Source organism: Delphinus delphis, chromosome 20, assembly GCF_949987515.2.
Source record: "Delphinus delphis chromosome 20, mDelDel1.2, whole genome shotgun sequence".
NCBI lineage: Eukaryota > Metazoa > Chordata > Mammalia > Artiodactyla > Delphinidae > Delphinus > Delphinus delphis.
The window spans coordinates 9,682,024-9,701,657 of record NC_082702.1 but is presented as its reverse complement, the minus strand read 5'-3'; the positions used below and the strand labels follow the sequence as shown (position 1 = coordinate 9,701,657).

The window sequence follows — 19,634 nt, the reverse complement described above, 5'->3', positions numbered from 1 at the left end:
CCAGGCCCAGTTCTCTATTAGGGTCTCTGTCCCAGTGTGTGTGTGTGTGCCCGTCCCCCTCCCCGTCTGTCCGTGATTCTCCCTTTGTTTTCCCTTCGCCTCAGGCCGCGCTTTTTGCCTCCCCCCCGCGTGTGCCTCTGGTTCAGGGCCTCAGTTTCCCCATCGGGACAACGGAGAAGGCAATAGGCCGTCCGGGAGGGCTAAGGGCGCGAAGCCGCCTCCGCCCCGAGACTGAGCTTCTGCACGCCTCCGTCTCCAGGGTCCTCCGAAGGCCCCCCTCACTCCCCATCTCGGCCCGCGCTCCGCCCCTCGGAATTCCCGGCTCCGCAGGGGGGCGGGTCTGGCTGGGAGAAGGGGCGGGGGAAACGGGCTAGAAAGTTTGCAGCAACTTTTCTTGAGCGTAAGTCAGTCTCTGGAACGGATGCGCGTGGCCCGCGCAGGCGCAGTGGTAGGAGGATGGCTGCGCTAGCTGCCAGCCCAGCCCCCCCTTCACCGCGGCCTGATGGCACAGCTGGGCCACAGCTGGACAAGAGGCGGTGCCTCCTGGTGGCCCGCTCTTCTTCTCCTATTGGCCGGATGTCGAAGCCACGCCCCGCATCCCACCCCCCACCCCTGATACGTCCGCTTCGCCTCCCGCTAGCTTGCTGCCAGGCCATTGGCCACCTCCACTCGCCTTCCTATTGGCCCACTGAAAAGCCTCCTGCCCTCAAAGCAAACAGCGGACACGAAGGAATTTCAGAATTTTGGGCAGACGAGAGGGCCTTTTATTCGCGAGGATCGGGGGTGGGGTCCTAGGTGGGGAAAGACAATAAATACCGAGGAATGTCGGGGTCTCAGTGCATCCAAAATGTGGATTAGGGTGCTGGGGTCCTGGAGCCTGTCAGCGGGTCGGAGGAAAGGTCAATAAATACCCATACTGCCGAGGCGGGCAAAGCCGGCTGTGGCTCCGAGAACAGCGCACGTGAGGAGGGCGCGAGAGTCCCCGAAAAAAGCGGGGCTGTCAAAAGGTAAAGGCGGAGCTCGCGCTAGACGTTCACCGCGGCAAGAGAGTCTTCCCGGGAGGGCAGGGCCTCATGCACAAGGAGGATTTGTGGTTTGCAAGCCGATGTGGGTGGGGGTGCCTGGCGGGTGAAAGACAGATGCCGAGCCCTGGCCCTGCTGCCCTCTCTAGGTCGCAGCTTGCCCATCCACGTCGGATGCCTCAGCTAGGCCGGAGAAAGGAAGAGGTCCGCGATCCCCCCAGCAGCAGCAGCAGCAGCAGCAGCAGCAGCATTCCCGGCTACAAGCCTCCCTGGAGCCGCGGCCCCGGCTCCTCCCTCCCCGGCCGCCAGGGGGCGGGCCCGGATCACAGGGCTGGAGCTGGGGCGGAAACCCACGCTCGGAGTGCTGTGAACTGGGGGGCGGTGGGCGTGGCTTCTGGGCCGTGCCTGGGTCACCAAACCCTCCAGCGGAGCCCAAGTGGAGGACAGGCTCGGGTTCTAGGGTTCAGGCGGCGAAGGCGGCTCCCGGGCGGGGTCAGACTGTGGCAAGATAGCCGGCGCAGGCCACCAACCCAATGCAGCCCAGGGCGGCGGCACCAGCCAGAGCAGAGGCGAACAGGAGCAAGGAACGCGCCTCCGATAGGCCAGGCCTAGGGACCTGCGGGGAGAGGGCGGGGGTCAGCACTGGCGACGCGGGACTCTGATTGGCTCTTGGGGCCAGCCCCGCCTACGCCCATAAGAGGGTCCACACACTCCCTGCACCTGCCCCGCCCCCTCACAGCGCGAGTAGCTGTGATTGGTCGGCTCGCAAGCCTAAGTCTTGTCCCAACTCCTCATTGGCTGCCTCCTAGAAGCCTGTGTTGATTGGCTGCCCGAGTATCCTCCCTCCCCGCCGCGGGCCCCACCCCGCAGAGGCGCAGCTAAGCAGAGGCGGCTTGGGGTACGTGGAGCTGGGCGGGGGCGCGCGACGGGCGGGCGTGAGCAGCCGGACGTACCCTGGCAGGGAGCAGCAGGTGGCGGCGGTGCATGGGGCCTGGCCCCACCAGCGGGCACTGGCCCAGAGCCACGGCCGGGGGGCCATCTAGCTGGAGAGAGAAGGGACAGGTGACCCGATCCGAGCCCAGCTCGGCACGGCCGCCCTCGGCGGGGTGCAAGAGACAGAGAGGGGAGTCGAGGTCGGGGAGGTCATCTAGGGAGATCCTGGATGGGATTTGGGGAGAGGCCTGAACCGAGGGAGATCTGGTAGATTTGGGCATGAATGGAGGGTGTCTGCTGACTGGAACCTCAAAGAGGTAGGGGTGAGCCTCTAAGTCTGGACAGGGGTACGGGGAGATGGGGACAGAGTCTGCAAAGGGGGCAGCAGGCTTGACGCAGGGGAAAAAGAGGGGTCTTACATGGGAAGGTGGATCCGTGGCCCGGGGACTGGGGACCCCCGTGACAGCTGGAAGGAGAAGAGAGAGGCATAGGGCGCGTGGAGGGACGGAGAAGGGCGGTGGCGCGGCGTGCCCCAGCCTGGGCCCCTCACCCTCCCCCAGGTGTATACACACGCCGCGGGCCCACCTCCCCGCCCACCCCCCCACCCCCGCCGGCGCCTCAGGAAAGGTGGTGGATGAGGGACTCGCCTGCGGCTCCCCCGGCCTGAAGCAACTCCATCCGCTCCTGCAGCTGCCGGACGTGCGCCTCCAGGTCTCGGTTACGGGCCTCGGCCTCGCGGAGTTGGCTGCAGGGGAGGTAAGGACCATGAGCCCTTCGGGACTTCGGCTAGAGAGGCTGCTAAAGGTAGTGACTGTCCCCGACTCCCGACCCTGACCTGGCGAAGTTCTGGTTGGCCGTTCGGATGGCCTCCAGCTCCTGGCTCAGGCTCTGTCGGGTGAGCACCTCCTCCTCCAGGGCCTCCTGGAGTTCCCGCAGCGTCACCTGGGCCTCTGCCACCGCCTCCGGAATGGCCTCCGGAACTGCCGCTTCAGCCTGGGTATGGGAACCGGGCTTAGGGCTGCCTGTGGCTCCTGGAGCATTCGAGACTTAGGCATAGGTTCCAGGCCTGGGATCCTCCTTTGACCTCTATTCCTGCACCCCCGAGATCTTTCTGGAATCCCCACAGCTCCTGCAGTGATCCAAGCCCCCTCCTTCCCTAACCCAGCCCAGCCCTCATCTCCAGCCTTTAATCTGGTCTCCTCCCATCCACCTTCCACACCAAAGGGCTGTTCCTGTAACACTACGCAGCTTGACCATGTCCCTCCCCTGGAGAATCTCTCCGGCCCCTCAGTGCCCTCAGGAGGAGGCCCACCACATGAAAACTAAAGGCCCTGTCTGGTGTGCGTCTGCTGGCCTCTCCAGCCTCCCCGCTCCTCACTCCTCACCCTCCTTCCTCCTGGAACAGCGCAGCCTTACTACCCTCCTTGCATGTTTCAGAGCACACCAGCTGGTTCTCCCCTCAGAGCCCTTACCCTTCTCTTTGCTGACCAATGGGTGGTCCTCCTGCTTCTCCAGGGCTTCCCCTCCCCAGAGTTCCCCTCCATGCACACTCACTGACCTGTTTTCATTTCTCTGTGGGGATCATTTCTGACTGAAGTAACCTTGTCTCTACTTTGTTTTCCATCTCTTTCTGTCAAGGAACCTCCCAGAGGGCCTAGCACTCCATGGCGCACACTATCCCTGAAGGCCTCCACTTTTCTCTCGATTCGTCCCTCACTGACCCTCTCCTCTAAAGACTCACCGCCTCCTCTGGTGGGGCCACCGTGGGTTCCAGGCTGGGCTCTTGCAATGGCTCAGGCAGCGCCTCGGCCTCCAGTTCCATGGGCGTGGAGCCCGGGATCTCATCATCCCTGGGGAGAGGAAGAGGGCGAGGGGAGGAAGAGCCGGCCTCACGCCTGATCCTCTGCGTTTACAGCCAGGACTCCCTAGCCTGTGCCCTGGGGCAGCCAGACCTGAAGGCTCCAGGCTTGAGGAGGGGGAGGGGCAGAGTGAAGGGAATAAATGGCCAGGCTGGTGAGACAGGTCCTCCTCTTGTTAGGAAAAGGCCTGCGCCTGGCATGGCCTCAGGCCCCTGGAAGCTGGCCTCTGCACCTTCCTTGGGAACCTGGGGTCAGGAAACCCATGTTCTAGCATCTGCCCATCTCCGTCTCCACGTGCGCTTTACAGCCCCTCTCCTAAGGGCCTCAGGAAGTGAGGGAGACACTCCCAGCTCTGGCCACCTCCAAAGGGGTGGTCTTCAGACTGGGGGTTGGACCCCAAGCCTGACTCTAGACAGCAGCCACCCCTCCCACCCCCAGACCCAGGTGCTGGGAGGAAGACAGACCCTCCCAAGGAATATGAAATTGCAGTAAAAGTGATGTTCCCTCCAACCCAGCAGTCCCTCTTGTAGAAATATGTCTCAAGGACCCAATGACGCTCGACAAGCGCCAAGACCAACCTGCGGCTGTTCATCCAGCCTGGGTCACGGCAGAGGCGGGTTAGCTGAGTCCTGACCCGCCCAGTAAGGAGAACACTCCCCGGCGGGTCAGGATTGTGTTACAGTTTGTTCAAGAAATGGCCCTTGCGGTACACTGTCCGGTAACAGAACAGATCAGAATACAGCATGTTCTCGCAGCTGGTAAGTACGTGTGCTGGGAGCCAGGGACACACAAGGCCGCTGCTGGCGGCCTTCCTTTTTCTCATCCCTATTTTCTAATATACTTGTGATAAGCAATGTATTATTTTCAGAATCAATGTTTTAAGAAGGCTTTGTGGTTATGTAATTCAGTGAGTCCGTGTTCTTTTAAGATTGACGTAACAATTCTAAACTTCTTATTCTCTAAGATTTTGAGGTCCCATGACTGTATACTAGAAATCTAAAAGTGGAAGGTCAGAAGATTCCGGAAGGCTGAGCCTGTGACTCTGAGGTTTTACATTTGAATCTAAATTTCAAAGTACTTATGGTCTGAGAATTTAACGTCCTACAATCCTGGGCTTCTGAAAGCCCTTAGTCCCAAGACAATAAGGTTCCGAGACTGACCCTGCAATTCTCCTGGGCACCAACGGGCCAGGATGTGATAACCCCGAGCAGCCTCCTGGGGCCTCTGGAGGCAGGACCCCCCCACCCCCACCCCACCCCCGTCCACTCCTCTCAAGCTGCACAGGGTAGCACTTACCCAAGGGCCATGCAGGAATAGGAGGAGTAGCCCACGAAAGGCAGGTGGACCCCCAGTGGCATGCCTTCCTGCATATCCGACAGCGTCTCCTATAGGAGAGAAACACAGATGTGAGGTGACCAGCGGCAGTCAGGGATGGCCCCTCACTCACCCCTTCCCAGTCTTGGCTTAAGTGCCCTGCCACCCCCCCACCCCAGCCTGGGGTCTATCTAAAGTGGACCCTGCGTCATTTTCTTTCATTACATCCTGCTGCTTCCCTCAGGGCACTTGCCACAGTATAATTATATACTTCTCCAGACTGTAAGTAGATGAGGGCAGGGACCAGGGCTGACTTGGTCCATGTGTGTCCCCCGCTGTGCCCAGCACAAAGGCAGTCAGGCTGAACAAGCACGGGATAGCTCATAGGACAGCTGAGAGAGAGATGGCCTAAGCAAGGGAGATTCCTCTATGGTGCTTTCTCACCTCTCATCCTTCCAGGTCTCAGCTCAGATAGCCCCCTCCTCCAGGAAGCCCTCCAGGACCTTTCATGCTGGGTCAGGAGGCCCGCCCCCCTGCACCCCCCACCCCCATCTCAGCCCTGATCTCTCTGGGGCATCACTGTCTGGGGACAAGTCCGTGTCCTCCACTGGACTGTGAGTCTAGGTCACTGCTGGGTTCCCAGCCCTGGGGCCAAACAGGGCAGGTGTTTCTGGGGAAGGAATGATTTCAGGACCCCAGGAGGAGGGTACTCTCCTAACCTCAGTGTTACGGCGGTCGGATGCGGGGGTACCCTCTGCAGACCAGGGATCGATCGCAGGTACCTACCCCGCCCCCGCTCACCATGGCAGTGAGCCCGTCTTCCACCACATCGAAGTTGCATGTGTCTGTGGCACCCTCGAAATCCGGCGTAAAGGGGGGCGCGCTGTCTCGGAGGCTGTCCCAGTCAAGGCCAAAGAAGAAAGGATGCTTCTGGAAATCGCCTGCTCCATTCCGGCCCAGGCGCGTCTCGGGGGGACACAGCAGCTGCTGGATGAGATCGCGAACCTCGTCGGGGACTCCTGCGTCTGCCAGCGGTAGAGACAGGTGCTCCTGCTCAGAAGGAGGGGAAAAGAGGGGATGTTACCTGGGAGCATGTGCAGAGAGGTCAGGGGCTCCCCGGGCTGTGCTCACCTTGTAGTGCACGATCTTGCCGTAGGTCTCAGCCGTGGAGTCGGCGTAGAAGGGAGTCTGCCCATAGAACATTTCATAGGCGAGCACGCCCAGCGCCCACCAGTCACACTCGGGCCCGTAGCTGCCAGTCCCGGGCCCACCGCCCACGGCCTGCAGGATCTCGGGAGACAAGTAGTCCGGGGTGCCCACAGCCACCAGTGACCGCACCTGAGCCAAGAGGATCCGAGCTAGGCTTGACCCCGCCCCTCCTAGCTCTGGCTCCGCCCCCTCTTAACACTACCCTAGAGCTTAGTCCCTCCTTTTGCCTGTTCTAAGCCTGAGCCACAGGCAGGCTACGGCCTGGGTCGCCTCCTTCTTTCCCCTCCAAATCTAGTCCTGCCCTCACCCTGGCTCTGCCCGCACGCCTCAGCCCCGCCCCCACGCTGCACCTCGGGTTCCTGCTCCCGACCCGTCATTGGTAGTCCGAGTTGCCCAAGAGCGGCGCACCGCTCACCGTTCCATCCGCCCGCAACTTGAGGCAGGAGCCAAAGTCGGCCAAGCGGATGTGGCCGCAGCGGTCCAGCAGGATGTTGTCCGGTTTGATGTCCCTGCGCGGAGGAAAGAAGGGAAGGGAGAGGGATAAGTGAGCCTCTCTCCTGCCATCTCACCAGGCTCCACCCCACTAGGCAGCACCGCCTGGGCCCCACCCTCTTAAGGACCACTCTCTCCAATTCCCGCGGCCTTCAGCCCCTGCAGCGCCCACCTGTGCACGTAGCCCAGCCGGTGCACCGAGTCTATGGCCATGACAATCTCGGCCAGGTAGAAGCGCGCCATCTCGGCCGGGATCCGCTCCCCAAACTTGCTCAGCAGCGTTAGCAGGTCCCCGCCCACGTAGTACTCCATGACCAGGTACTGGGAGGGGGCGTGTCACGGGGGTCGGTACCTCGTCTGGGCGACCACGGCCGATAGCCCGGGACAAAGACTCCCAGAGACGCCCCATCCCTGGGCAGAGACTCCGCAGCCCCAGCCCCAGCCCCAGGAGATCTCCCAGGCCAAATCAGAGACACGCCCACCCCAATCCTCGTTCCCCCACGATGTCACTGGACAGAGATTCACTTCTCCCACCCCCGACCAAGAGAGTCAGGAAAAAGAGAACTCAGAGACCTCCCGATTATCCAGGGTATGGAGCCCAGATACCCCCTGCCCAGTGGCTCCCACATAGACTCTAGAGACTATATCATTCCAGGTAGTGCCCCCCGGAATCAACCCGGGGAAAAAGGCAGTAAGGGACATCTCCCATCCCGGGAAAGGAAGGCCAGCTCCTACCACACCCAGGGACTGCCGCATGCATTTCGAGGCAGCTCCCTGATCCTCGAACTTCCTCTGCCTGCCCACACCTCGATAAGTGACAGCCTCAGGGGTGGGGGTCCGCCTCTCTAGTCGCCCGGCCTGCGGCTCACCAGGTAGTTCTCGTCCTGGAAGGCGAAGTGCAGCTGCGTGATCCAGCGCTGGTCCCCGTTCACCAACACATCCCTCTCTTCGCGGAAGCACGACACCTGCGGGGCACCCGGAGGAGCTGAAGCGGACGGGGGTGGGAGGACGGAAGGGGGGGTCCTCAGCACCCTGCACACCCAGCCCGGCCGTCACCTCGCCTCTCTTCAGCATGTCCCACTTATTCATGATCTTCATGGCGTACACCTGGCCCGTCTGCTTCATCTTCACCACCGCCACCTGAAAACCCAAACAGGGTAATAGAGCGGAGGTGGCGGGGAAACACCAGGCCTCCCCCAGATTGGATTCCACCCTTAACCCGGGCCAGACTTGGCCCCGCCCCCCTCGGCAAAGCCACGCCCATTGGCCTCAAGCCCCGCCTTAGGGTCTAAACTCAGTCATTCATCAATTTCTAAGGCCCCACTTCCGGAACTCCAACATCCCGCCCACTGCAGGAAAAGTCAGGTCTCTAACCCCACTGAGCTGCCTCCGCTGCTCCAGGCTCACCTCGCTGAACGCCCCGCGTCCGATCACCTTCAGAATCTCGAAGTCATCCCTCTGCAGTCGGGCCTCCTTAAGCCTCTCCGCGATGGGCTCCACTGGGGGGGAGGGGGCGAAGGGGCGGGGATAAGAACCGAGAATCCGAGGGACTGACACTGGAGACGAGGAGAGACAGTCCCACCTTCTGTCGCTGAGTCTCCCCTGCCCCTGCCCCTCCCCTTAGCACTAGTCGGCCTCCTTAAAGACTTCACATAAACATTATGTGAGGCTTTGGGGACCCAAAACTGCTCTTGTACAGAGAAAAGTGGGATGCCTGGGAACCCCTTTCTGGGACAGGACACTGGGCCAGAGGGCTCTAGGGGGTGCAGGATGGACAGGGTGAGGTAACAAGTCTGCCGAAGGGAGGCCCTGAAGAACAGAGGAAGAAGAAATAGGCCCAGTTCTTAGAGCTCCCTGGGCTTCCGGGCCCCTACTCCCGGTGACCCCGCCCACCCCCAGGGCTCTCATTCAGTCTGTTTTGGGTCATGGCCCAGAGGCTGCAGTTTAATCCTAGGCTCAGATACTGGTGGCTCTTGGACCACACTCTGGGAAACCCTGAGTTTAGGGCTAGGACCAGGAGAAGCAACGGGAGAGGGAGACAAAGCCAGCGTGGATCCGCATCCCTGCTCCAGGGCCGCAGGCACAGTCAAGTGTGTTATCTCTACGCTCTCAACTCCAGGAGGAGGTTTTGCTATTACCCCTTATCTACAGATGAAGAACCAAGGCTCAGACAGGTGAAGTCCTCTGCCCAACGTCCTACAGCTAGCAATGTTACAGAGAGCAGTTTGGGAGGGGGAAGGTGGAGAGTGGAGGCAGGGGGAGAGGGAAGCCTGGACTCCCGGAGGTGGAAGAAGCTGGGAGCTTCTGAGGCAGGAGGGAGAGAGCAATGGGTGCAACTAGGAACGAGGGAAGATACAGTGGGTTATGGAGAGGGTTCGGGGTTCAGGAAGAGTGGGCCAGCAGGGAAGCAGCAGCCAGGGCCCAGGATGGGGGAGGGAGGAGAGAGCCAAGACACTGAGCCCTTTTAAGGCAGCGGGAACCCAGGCCCCCTCCCCCGCCCCAGCGGCCTGGCAGGGGAGGGGCCGCAGGATGCTGCTCGGGCCACAAAAGGAGTGCTCCTTACAGGAGAGCTGCCCCCACCTCAGGTCTCAGTTCATCCTCTGCAAAAGAGGAGCTGAGAGAGTTACTAAGGGCTGGGGGGATGTGGGGAGAAGGTTCTCCCAGAGGCCAAGTGGTCTAGCCCTTGGCCTCCACCTTCGCATCTGCAAAATGGGGAGAGAGAAGCAGGGCCTGGGTCAGAAAGAGATGGACACAAGAAAAGAGGGAGCGGGAGAAGGCAGAGAGACAGGAAACAGGGACGGGGGCAGGGACACACAGAGCCTAAGGACCAAGAGCAAGCCACTGAGGGACAGACCAGTGGAGGGACAGAATGGCAGATGTTAGAGAGACAGAAACCCAAGTGAGCCTGAGCCTGGGCCAGGAGGGAGTGGGGCAGACAAGGCAGGAGGCTGAGGCTGAAGATGAAGCATCTTCCCTCTGGACCTGTCTCCAGGGGAAGACTTGGCCAAAAGGGACTTTGGGTGGAGGAGGAACCTACAGAGAAAGTGGGCCCACTCAGAAGAATCCTAATTCTTCCTCCTCCAACCAGGGGGTGGAGGGGGTGCTTGGTGGGGCCTGTGTGCAGAGCTGGTTCTCCCCGGGCCTGCCTGAGTCACCGCGCCCTCCCAGTGCCTGGGCACCTGTTGGAGCAGCTGGAGAGGCTGGCGCCGAACACCTGCCCGTCGGCCGCGCCCCTGGCAGCTGCCCTGTGCTATCCCTTCCGCTTGCCCCTGCGATCTGGGGAACCAGGGTGGAGGGCCACAGGGCCCATTTTGGTGGGGAGGGGTCCTAGAAGACAGGGCTCCCCAGCATGTCCCTAGGCCTAGACTCGGGAATGGGGTGCAAGGGGACCATGAGAGGCTGTGCCCAACCCGGCTTACCATGGCTCCCAAGTCATGATTCTGAGTCATGGCTGCCCTGGCCTCTGTTCATCTCACTCTGCCCTGCCAGGGTGGCACAGGGGTAGGAATATGTCGCCCCAAGACCCAGCCCCAAGTTCTGGGCCCCTGAATGGGAGGTTTTCCCCGTGTCCGTCCTGCCCCCAACACCCAGCCCACACCCACCTCCCCCCTCTGCCTTGCCCCCACCCCCGAATCTGTGGGGCGCCATGCAGGTAGGTAGGCACTCACCCCACTCCAAGAAGTCGGCCACATACTTGTCCTGGGCCAGGTCGGACGCGCCCAGCTCCTGGTGGACGCCCAGGAGAAGGTCGAGCAGGGGCTCCAGCCCCAGGAAGCTGGGGTCCAGCACCAGCTGCTGAAGCCGCCTCAGCCGCACTTCGGCTGACATGTCGGGCAGGCAGCACCATGGCCCCCTCCCCGGGCCAGGGGCTCGGGGTCCTCCCGTCACGGGGCCTGGAGGGCCCTGTCCAGGCCCTGGGGCCCTGGCTGCATGTCTGCCTGTCCCTGGCTGTCCCCTGGGCCTCTCTGGCCACTTCTCTCTGCTGGCTGCTAAGGCCTCCTCCCCTTCTCCCCACCCCTCGGTCCGGCCCCCTCCAGCCTCCCAGCCTTAACCCCTCACAAGCCAGGCCCCCCCAAGTTGCTCCTTCCAGGGCCCCTCGGAACGCTTCAGTGTGAGATGAGGGGTGGTGGAGAATCTCTACCCTCAAACTACCCCACCACTGAAAAGGCAAAGCACAGAGGAACGCTACAGGTATGACAGACGCCAAAGATGAGCCCGCCCATTCCCCAGAGGGGACCAATTGAGGTTCACAGTGATTTGGTAACACCCCTCCCAAGCTCTTGAGTTGGGAGGGGGGGAGAAAAAGGGGTGAGGCCTGGGAAGGGGGGCGGGAGGCCAGGGCAGCTTTGCGGGTGACTCAGCCAAGGAGGCAGACTTTGGGATGGTTTAAATTTAGCCCTCAGGCCCTCTGCTTTACACTGACTTGTTTTTGGCAGGAGATGGGGAAGGGGTGGTGAGAGAATCGGGAAGGGAGGCCCTCAGGAGCCAGGATCAGGGGTGACCCACTGGCCAAAGCCTGGGGGAGGCAAAGGAGCCCCCAGAATAGCTCCTTGGACCCTGGCAGTGCAGCCACATTCCTGCCCAGGCTAGGATTAGAAACAGAAACATTTCGGGGGGTGGAGGTTAGAGCGGGAAGACACCACTCCCTGTGGCTCCAGAGAGCCAGCCAGGAGGGATTTTCGCTGTTCTTTCCAGGGTGGACAGTTCTCCCAGAGGAAACCATGGTCTCTAATTGGTCCTGGATGCCTGGGCCCGGCCAAGCCAGGCCTGAGGCAGCAGAAGGCCAGGGCCTATGCTGTGGCAGCTCACTCTGGGCATCTCGGGAGCTGCCTGGCGGGGGCCCCTATAATATCTGGACACTTTGAAACAACTTTTAAAACTCCCACTGAAGACTCTGAAGAGGGGGTCCTGGTGGCTCTCTTCCCTCCGAGAGTTTGGAGTGGGGCGAGGGATACTCTCCTCTGTCTGAAGGGCCCTGCCCAGGGCCTCAGGCACATCCCTCCTCTGGTTTTCAGTTCTTCCTGCCCTCAAAAGGGGGTCTGGGGGGGAGGCAGGACCTAGCGCTTCCTCTGGATAAAGTGGACTGATTCTAGGGCTGCATCGAAAGCACCCACACACTTCCTCCATACCTCCGCGGAAGGGAACAGAGACGCTGTGAAAACAGGGAACTTTAGTATAAATAAGAGGTCCTGGGGGACAGCGAGGACCCCAGGGGCTTCCATAATTTAACATTCTTCAAAAGCACAAGTAACAGCAAGGGCAGGGCGGGGGCCAGGGGAGGGGTGGGCCACCCCCTGCCCTGCACACAGGACCGAGAGGTGCACTGCAGAGCTGGGGCTCTTGTGGGTGGGGAGTTTCTCCCCCAGGAGTGACCAGTCACATGCTGGGGACAGGGATGAGGCTAACACTGATGTTTCAGAGGAAGGGGTCATTGTACTTGGCAGTGGGTGGGGACAAGGCTGAGGCCACACGGGCCACTACATCCCCCCAGTGTCTCGGTCAGTCTGAGGGACCCTCTGCCCCAAATTTGAGCAGGGAGAGGGACCGGAGCAGTCCATCCGTCACGGTTAGTCTTGTTAATACGTTGATCCATGAGGTCAGCGGGGACGGTTATGCTAGGAGCTGGGGGCATGGGGTGGGGGACCCCGACATCCATGGCTTCACACTACTGTGCCGCTCGGGGAGTTGCCTGGTTGGGAGGAGATGCCCTGGGGAAGATGAGAGCGGAGACAGGAGGGGGTTAGAGACAGCCTGGGGCTCTCACCAGTCCCACGGGGTGGGGGTTGGGGAGGGGGGAAGCCAGCCTGGAGTCCCCCAGGCTGCTGCCACCCTGGCCTTGCCCTTCAATCCACCCCAGACCACCCAGACAGGCCGCTGTTCTAGGCTCAGGAACTTACATCTCAGCTAGCTTCCCTGTCCCAGCAGGTGGCACTCTTATACAATTAAAGTCCTCAGGTGATCCTGAGCAAAGAGGATGGGGTAGGGGTGGAGGTAGGGAGGAGAGGGGGAAACTGGGGTCCCCTTCTGACTGCGGAGGGGGTCCTAAGATTCTGGGAGGGAAGAACTTAGGGACAGTCCTACCTCTACCACTGACTTGCTGGGTGACCTGGGCCAACTTCCTTCCCCTGTCTGGGTCTCGGTCTCCTCGTCTGTGAACTAGGGAGATAGAGGGATCTCTTTCAGGACTTACCAGATTCCCCAAATCCCAATGCCCCTGCCTCTGAGACTGTACTTTAAGTTCTAGGGATTCAGGACCCTACAATTCCAAAACTGCTCTTCCAGGGAGCCAGGCACAGCCCTCAGATCTGGCATCCTGGGCCCCAGAGCCCAAACCCTTAGGAGACATCTGAGAACACAGGTCCCAAGTTATAAGGCACCAGGCCCGCACTTCACCTTACTAGCACCTTTCTGAACCCCATGGCCTACCCATCTTCAAGCTTCCCTGCCCTAAGAGGTGAGAAAGGTCATAAAGAGGCAGTGACTTGCTCGAGGTCACACGGAGCAGAAGTGCTGGACTGGACCCTGAGCCTGGGATCCCACAGCCCACGCCTCCAGCAGTGGGCTCGGATCCCAAGAGTCTGACACTCAGGCTGGAAGCTGGGTGCACAGGCTCAACCTTGCCCATAGAGCTCAAACTGCAGTATTAATAAAATTTCACCATTCCGTAAGACCTAGCCATGCTGGGCCCACCGGCTGCCCTTCTGATAACTGGCCATGTTCTCCACCACTCCCAGATGTCTCTTATGCCTGACCCTCTCTCTGCTTACCGTTGCTTGCCAAGCGTTCTAGAAGTCACTCTAAGATCTGAGAAGGCTTGTTCCGGGACACAGATTTCCATGGCTTCCCCTCATCCCACACGGCTAGAGGCTGTGATGCTACCAAACCTCTCTGCCAATGCCCGCCTCTGCCTGGGTCCCAGGTGGGCTGGTGTGGGGTGACTCACCACCTTGCCCGGCCGGGCCCAGGTGCAGATGAGGCCCTCCTGGCAGGCGGTGATGATGCAGTCCTCCAGGAAGAGGAGGACCGTGAGCCGCTCCTGGGCGATCTTCTTGCACACAAGCGGCTCGAGCAGCGGCACCTCGTGGATGCGCGGGCACAGCGCGGTGCCCAGCACCTTGGCGGGGTCCAGCCGGCTTCGGGGGGCGGGGCCGCTGGGCTTGTCCCCGCCGCCCCCGCCCCCACTGCCGCCCCGGCTGATGTTGCCCAGGCTGTGGTAGCGCTTGTGCTCTTTCTCGGCCCCCCGGTCCCGCCGCTCCTGCAGCGTGAGCGTGGCAAAGCGGCCGATGCTGAAGGGCGTCCCCGGCTCCGCCGCCGCACCCGGGCCGCCCGCCTTGCCGCTGCCCGCTGGGTGTGGGAGGCTATTGGACCGGGACAGTGAGCGGGGCAGGGGCCCGGGGCCTGGCTCACCACCTCGCGAGCTGCCGGTGGCAGGCGGCGTGGTGCCCGGCGTGCCGGGGAGGGTGCGGGTGCGGGCCAGGGGAGGGTGAGGGTAGAGCACGTCTTCGGTGAGGTCCCACAGGCAGAACTGCGTGTCCTGGCCGGCCGAGCCGAAGCGGTAGGTGATGGAGCCGGCCTTGGGCAGCGGGGAGAGGGGGGCGCCCCCGCCCGAGCCCGTGCCCGCGGCCTCCGGCTCCTCCTCCTCCCCGCCACTCCGCTCCCCGTCGCCACCGGCAGCAGCCGCCTCCTCGGCCCTCGTGGTGTAGGGGTCGAAGGCCACGGCGTTGACCCAGGACTTGTGGCCGTGGCCTCGGGCCACCACGCGGCCCTCGGTGAAGGACCACACGGTGACCAGGTCATCTTCACCACCCGTCACGACGTAGCGCCCGTCGGGGCTCCAGCACACACAGAGCAGGCCCCCGAAGTAGCTCTTCATGAGCCCGCGCAGCAGCATGGAGTCGAAGTGGAAGACGCGCAGGCAGCCGTCCTGGCTGACGCAGGCCAGGTGCCGGCCGTCGGGCGAGAAGGCGAACTCGTTGAGGGGCCCCTCGCCCACCGCCCACTTGGCCAGCGGGTTGCGGGGCGCCTTGCTTTTGGCGGCGTAGACGGCGAAGCCCTCGCCCTGCTTCAGCAGGCTGTACTGCGGTGGGGCCGAGGCGCACGGGTGGCTGACGTTGTACAGGTACAGGTGGCCGCTGGCGTGGGATGCCAGGAACAGGCTCTCTGACTCAGGCAGCCACTTCAGATATGTCACCTTGGTCTTGTCGATAAGCCGCTGCCAGGGGAGAGAGCGGGGGTTGGGAGAGGGCCATCCTCCTGTGGCCCACCTCCTCCCCAGCCTGTTTCCCCGGAGAAGGTCATCGTAAGTGGCCCGGGCCTCCTCGGAGAGGAGGGACTGAGGGAAACGGACAGACACCAGGTTAGGGGAAAGCAGGGGGAGAAGGGCTGTGTGAGGGGAGCGCCGTGGAGCCTCGATGTCCCTTCTTCGGCAGGAGGGCAGTGCTGCCTTCCAGAGAAGTCTCCTCTAACCCCCTCCGCCATCCTTACCATGTCATGCTTAAGGCAAGATATTGAGTCACGGAGTATCAGCTCCCCCAAGGAAGGTATCTTTGTTTATTTGGTTCATTGTTCTAGCCCCAGAGCACGGAGCTGTACCCGCAGGTGGTGCCTGGAAAGTAGTTCCAGGACACCTGAGTGACAACCCCATCCTGGCAGCCACGCATCTTTGCTCCTTTTTGTCCTCACAACTCACCTCCAAACCTGCAAGAAATCCTGTGGGCTTGATCTGCAAAATGTGCCCAGAACCCGATCTCTTCTCACCACCCCCAACTCCAACCACCCTGGTCTCAGCTGCCGTCAGGCCTGCAACGGCCTAACTGACCGGTCTCCACCACCTGGGTCTCTTCTCTGCACAGTTGCCAAAGAGATGCTATTAAAACCTAAGTCAGCACCCGGCACTGTCTCTCCCATTCTGAACACCATGGCAGCCTTTCTCAAGCAGGACTCCAGGGAGAACCAAGCTCTAAAGCCCTTTGGCATCCACCGTCTGTAACAAAGTAACTTCTTTCCCAGATACCCAAGTTGCTTCCCATTCTCCATTCTCTGGAGAATTTAGAAATTAAATCAAATTGTTTCTGTGTTCTTGGCTCAGATGAACCCCAGTGGCGAGAGGCTCTAAAGGCCAAGGTCTTTTCCATGACCTGCCACACCCTACCTCTCCTGGCCCCTCCGAGTTGTTTCTTGGAGCTCATCTACTACCCTCCCCCTCAACACTGCTCTGGCCACACAGCCTTTTTGCTGTCCTGCTTCCGGCATTTGTCCTAGCTGTTCTGTTCCCTCTACTCAGAATGTCCTTTTCTCCAATAATTTGTCTTGCCTCCTTTAGGAATTTATTTCCATGTCACCTTCCATGAGACCTTTCCTAACCTCACCGAGCACTCCCCATTCGCCTTCCCTGCTGGATTTTTCTCCACGACACTCTGACACACAGCCTACTTAGTTATTTGATAACTATCTGTCTCCTCCAGCTAGATAAAAGCTCCACAAAGGCAGGGCCCTCTGTTTTGTTCACCGAGATGTAGTATTCCCAGTGCTTAGAACGATGCCTGGCAAAGAATGAATGCTCAATGAATATTTTGTGAATGGATGACCTAGTCCACTTTAGTCCATTCCGTGTTCCACTCACTCCCCTCCGCCATTCATGCACTCTGTACATTTGAAACACCTTCTCAGAACAGAGAGAAAGAGATAGAGGACAAGAGTAATTCTGGACACAGATAAGGTCTTTCACTGGTATTTCCCCTTCTGCCAGGTCCACCCAGGACTGAGCAACCTCCATGTATGATTTTACAACAGTCCCGTGAGGTAGGGATGGGAATCCCATTTTGCAGAGGAGAAAAACTGAGGCTAAGGGAGGAATAGTCACTTCCCAAAGCCACACAGTGAGTAGATGGTGCAGCAAAGATTTGAATCCAAAGCCCACAGGGCCCAGAATTTGAAAAGCAAGTGCTGTGGCTTCAAACAAATCCCAACCAGTGAGTAGCTTCAGTTCTCTAATCTGCAAAATGGGTATCACAATCCTAACCCATTGGTTGATGAAAACTCCAGGAGTAATGTGTTCAGCATAGGGCTAACACAGCATAGGGCCTGGGCACAAGAGATGCAACCGTCATTATTAGCTATCATCACAGCAGCTGCTGTCACCCCAACCTCCATGTCTATCAGTCCATCCCCCATCTCTCCCTCATCCTGCCCCCTCAGGCCTACACTGCTTCCCAGGCAGCTGCAGTCTCATGGCAAACAGTGTATGGGTGGGTGGGAACGGGAGCAGTTCTGGGCCCTGGGGGCCCACAATCACCTCCTCATTGAATAGCTTGCTGGTGTCCTTCTTGATGAGATCCAGGTACTGCACTTGACCGGCTGAGAATCCCACCAGCAGGGAGATGGTCTCTGTGGCAGCAGTGAACTGGTTGAAGTCGTGGCAAGTGGGCTGGGTGCCCTTATAGATCCGCTTGTCAATTGGCTTGTTGAGGTCAATGGACTTGGGTGGTGGGAGAAAACGAGTTAATGGCTTCTACCACTGAGAGGAAGGAAGAGGGTGTTGAGGTTGGGGGAAAACCACAAAGAGGAAGCAGGGTTAAATCCCTGAGGGGAGTGGGTAGGTGGATGGGTGAGCGGGGAGGGAAGGGGCAACCACAGACAGGAAGGAGCACCCAAATCACAAACAGAGGAAAAAACCAGGCAGGAAGCTTTGCCCCCTGTCACCACATGAGACCACAGTGCGTCCTCCCCAAAGTTGGACACCCCCAACTTCTGGTACACCCTTGGCCACAGTGTCAGTTTCAGGGCCCCTGTAGTCCCTGAGCTCCAATTCCTTTCTATAATTTCAGCAACTCCCCTGGGTCTTAGCACCACTATATTCCAAGACCCTCAAAACTCAGGATCATCCAATCCCCAGAATTCTAAAGTCCAATGTCCCAGGATTCTCCCCACTTTGGAGTCCTTAAATCTCAGCATCCCCATCACAGTTCAGGGACCCATTAAACCTCATGGTCCCCCAAATTTTAGGTGCCTTCATCATCTCTGGGCTCTCAGGATCCCCATCACTTCTGGGGACCACCATAAACTCCAAGGGTCTCGTGTCCTCTGGGACTGACATCACTTTAGAGACACCCATCACACCTGAGGATGTTCCCTCTGGGATCTCATTATCTCCAGATCTCCCATCAGTTCTGAGATTCTCATTTCCTCCGGCACCCTCATTACCTCCAGAACCCCAAGTTTCTCTAGGATCCCATTCACCTTCAGGATCCCTATTACCTCTAAGCCCCCATTACTTCCAGAATCCTCCTCACCTCTGGGCTCCCCAAGTCCCCCCAACACCCCCAGACAGCAATACCCCTGGGCTCTCCATCACTTCTGAGCCTGCATTTCCCATCACCTGCAAAATGCCTGCCAGCCAGCACCTGGGAGCTCCCCATAGCATCTCGGATTCCCCATCACCTCCAGAACAGTCACCATCCCAGGACCCTCACGCATAACCTCGGGATCTCACATGATCTCGAGGTTTCCCAGCACCTCCCAGCACCCAGGGAGCCTCCCATCACCTTTCAGAATCCTGTATTACCTCCAACAATCCTTTCCCCTTAAGATGTCCGTCACATGTAGGATGCCTATCTCAGGGCCCCCTATCATTCAGGGACTCTCCTGTCACTTGTGAATCACCTCAGGGATCCCCATCCTCTCAGCCAGCACCCAGGGGCCCACGATGCGGGCCGCTCACCCGTTGGCTCCCGCGGCGACAGCAGCCCGGGTAGAAATAGAGCTCGCGGCCCAAGTTGAAGCAGACGCGGTCTCCCCCAGCGCCCAGCCCGGCGGGCGTGGCGGGAGGCTCCCCGGCCCCGGCGCCGTCGGGCTCCCCGAGGCGCACGAGGCTGAGGCGCACCGCAGGCAGCGCGGGCCCGGGCCCTGGGCCTGCGGGCGGAGGGGACGGCGCGGCGCCCGCAGCACCGGGGCCGGAGGTGGAGGCAGGGCCGGGCAGGGGCTGCTGCGGCGGCTGGGGCGGCGCCGGGGTCTGGGAGGAAGCCGGACCCGACCTGCGAGCGGCGCCGTCGCCGGGGAGCAGCTTGTAGAAGCCCTCGCGGGTGCGGAACTGCGACTTGATCTCCGCACAATCCCCCATTGCAGCGCCGGGGCCCGAGGCGCCCTCCGCGCCGCCCGCCGCCATCTTGGGCGACCCCCACCCCAGCCCAGGGCCCCGCTAGTGCCGGACAGCCGCCTGCCGCCGGGCCCCCTGCCGGAAGCCGTGGATCCGCACCGGAAGAGGTGGTGTCGTCGCCCGGGCAACGCCTCTTCGATTGGCAACAGGGTAGGGAGGCGGGACGAGCTCCAGCCGTCGCTCCGGTAACGGTTCTGGACTGAAGGCGGGGCTACAAGGTGGGCGCGGCCTTCGTGCCTGCGGCCGACGTGGTTGGCTGTGGGGGCGGGCCCCGTAGGGAAAGGGGCGTGGCCATCAAAAGAGCACAGGTCCCTAGCAACGGCGCTCTGGGAACCGTTTGCCTAGCAACGGGAGTACCCTCAAGAGAAGGCCTCATCCAAACCTTGTCCTTCCCATGACGTCACAAATGACTCCAGGTGACCCTGGAGTCTCCCGAAGACTCCCAACATACACCCTCCGGTGTTTCCCACTTACATCTTAAAGTCCCAGACTGGCCACAGCATCTCCAACCATTCCTCCCCACCCTAGATGATCCCGCAAATCCCACTGATCTCCATTGCCTCCATAAAACTCCAAGGACTTCATCTAACCCACTACTGATTAATACTAACACCAAACATCTCCACATTTCCCACCAACCTCCTATGTATC

General features: G+C 60.5%; 2 protein-coding genes across 10 annotated transcripts; both read right to left on the bottom strand.

Moving 5' to 3' along the window:
* Nucleotides 1-1,002: 1,002 nt before the first annotated feature.
* DMPK (DM1 protein kinase) lies at nt 1,003-10,781 on the bottom strand. Of its 7 annotated transcripts, XM_060000252.2 has the most exons (16): nt 10,498-10,781; nt 8,780-8,836; nt 8,237-8,330; nt 7,886-7,969; nt 7,699-7,794; nt 7,002-7,150; nt 6,753-6,846; nt 6,260-6,466; nt 5,915-6,178; nt 5,111-5,199; nt 3,697-3,805; nt 2,791-2,948; nt 2,603-2,700; nt 2,375-2,421; nt 1,976-2,061; nt 1,003-1,638 (listed from the first exon to the last, which is right to left on the bottom strand). In XM_060000252.2, the coding sequence occupies exons 1-16, from the start codon at nt 10,674-10,676 to the stop codon at nt 1,479-1,481; spliced, it is 1,971 nt and encodes a 656-aa protein (XP_059856235.1). In that variant the 5' UTR covers nt 10,677-10,781; the 3' UTR covers nt 1,003-1,478. The 7 variants fall into 7 exon arrangements, with proteins under 7 accessions (XP_059856235.1, XP_059856231.1, XP_059856229.1 ...); XM_060000248.1 differs by lacking the exon at nt 8,780-8,836 and having other exon boundaries at nt 1,976-2,065; nt 8,237-8,328; XM_060000246.1 differs by lacking the exon at nt 8,780-8,836 and having other exon boundaries at nt 8,237-8,328.
* Nucleotides 10,782-11,905: 1,124 nt separating this feature from the next.
* On the bottom strand, nt 11,906-19,065 carry DMWD (DM1 locus, WD repeat containing). 3 transcript variants are annotated; one of them, XM_059999116.1, is made up of 6 exons: nt 18,549-19,065; nt 17,124-17,306; nt 13,773-15,041; nt 12,911-12,985; nt 12,727-12,790; nt 11,906-12,537 (listed from the first exon to the last, which is right to left on the bottom strand). In XM_059999116.1, the coding sequence occupies exons 1-5, from the start codon at nt 18,990-18,992 to the stop codon at nt 12,764-12,766; spliced, it is 1,998 nt and encodes a 665-aa protein (XP_059855099.1). In that variant the 5' UTR covers nt 18,993-19,065; the 3' UTR covers nt 11,906-12,537; nt 12,727-12,763. The 3 variants fall into 3 exon arrangements, with proteins under 3 accessions (XP_059855099.1, XP_059855098.1, XP_059855100.1); XM_059999115.1 differs by lacking the exon at nt 12,727-12,790; XM_059999117.1 differs by lacking the exons at nt 12,727-12,790; nt 12,911-12,985.
* Between the last annotated feature and the right edge of the window lie 569 nt (nt 19,066-19,634).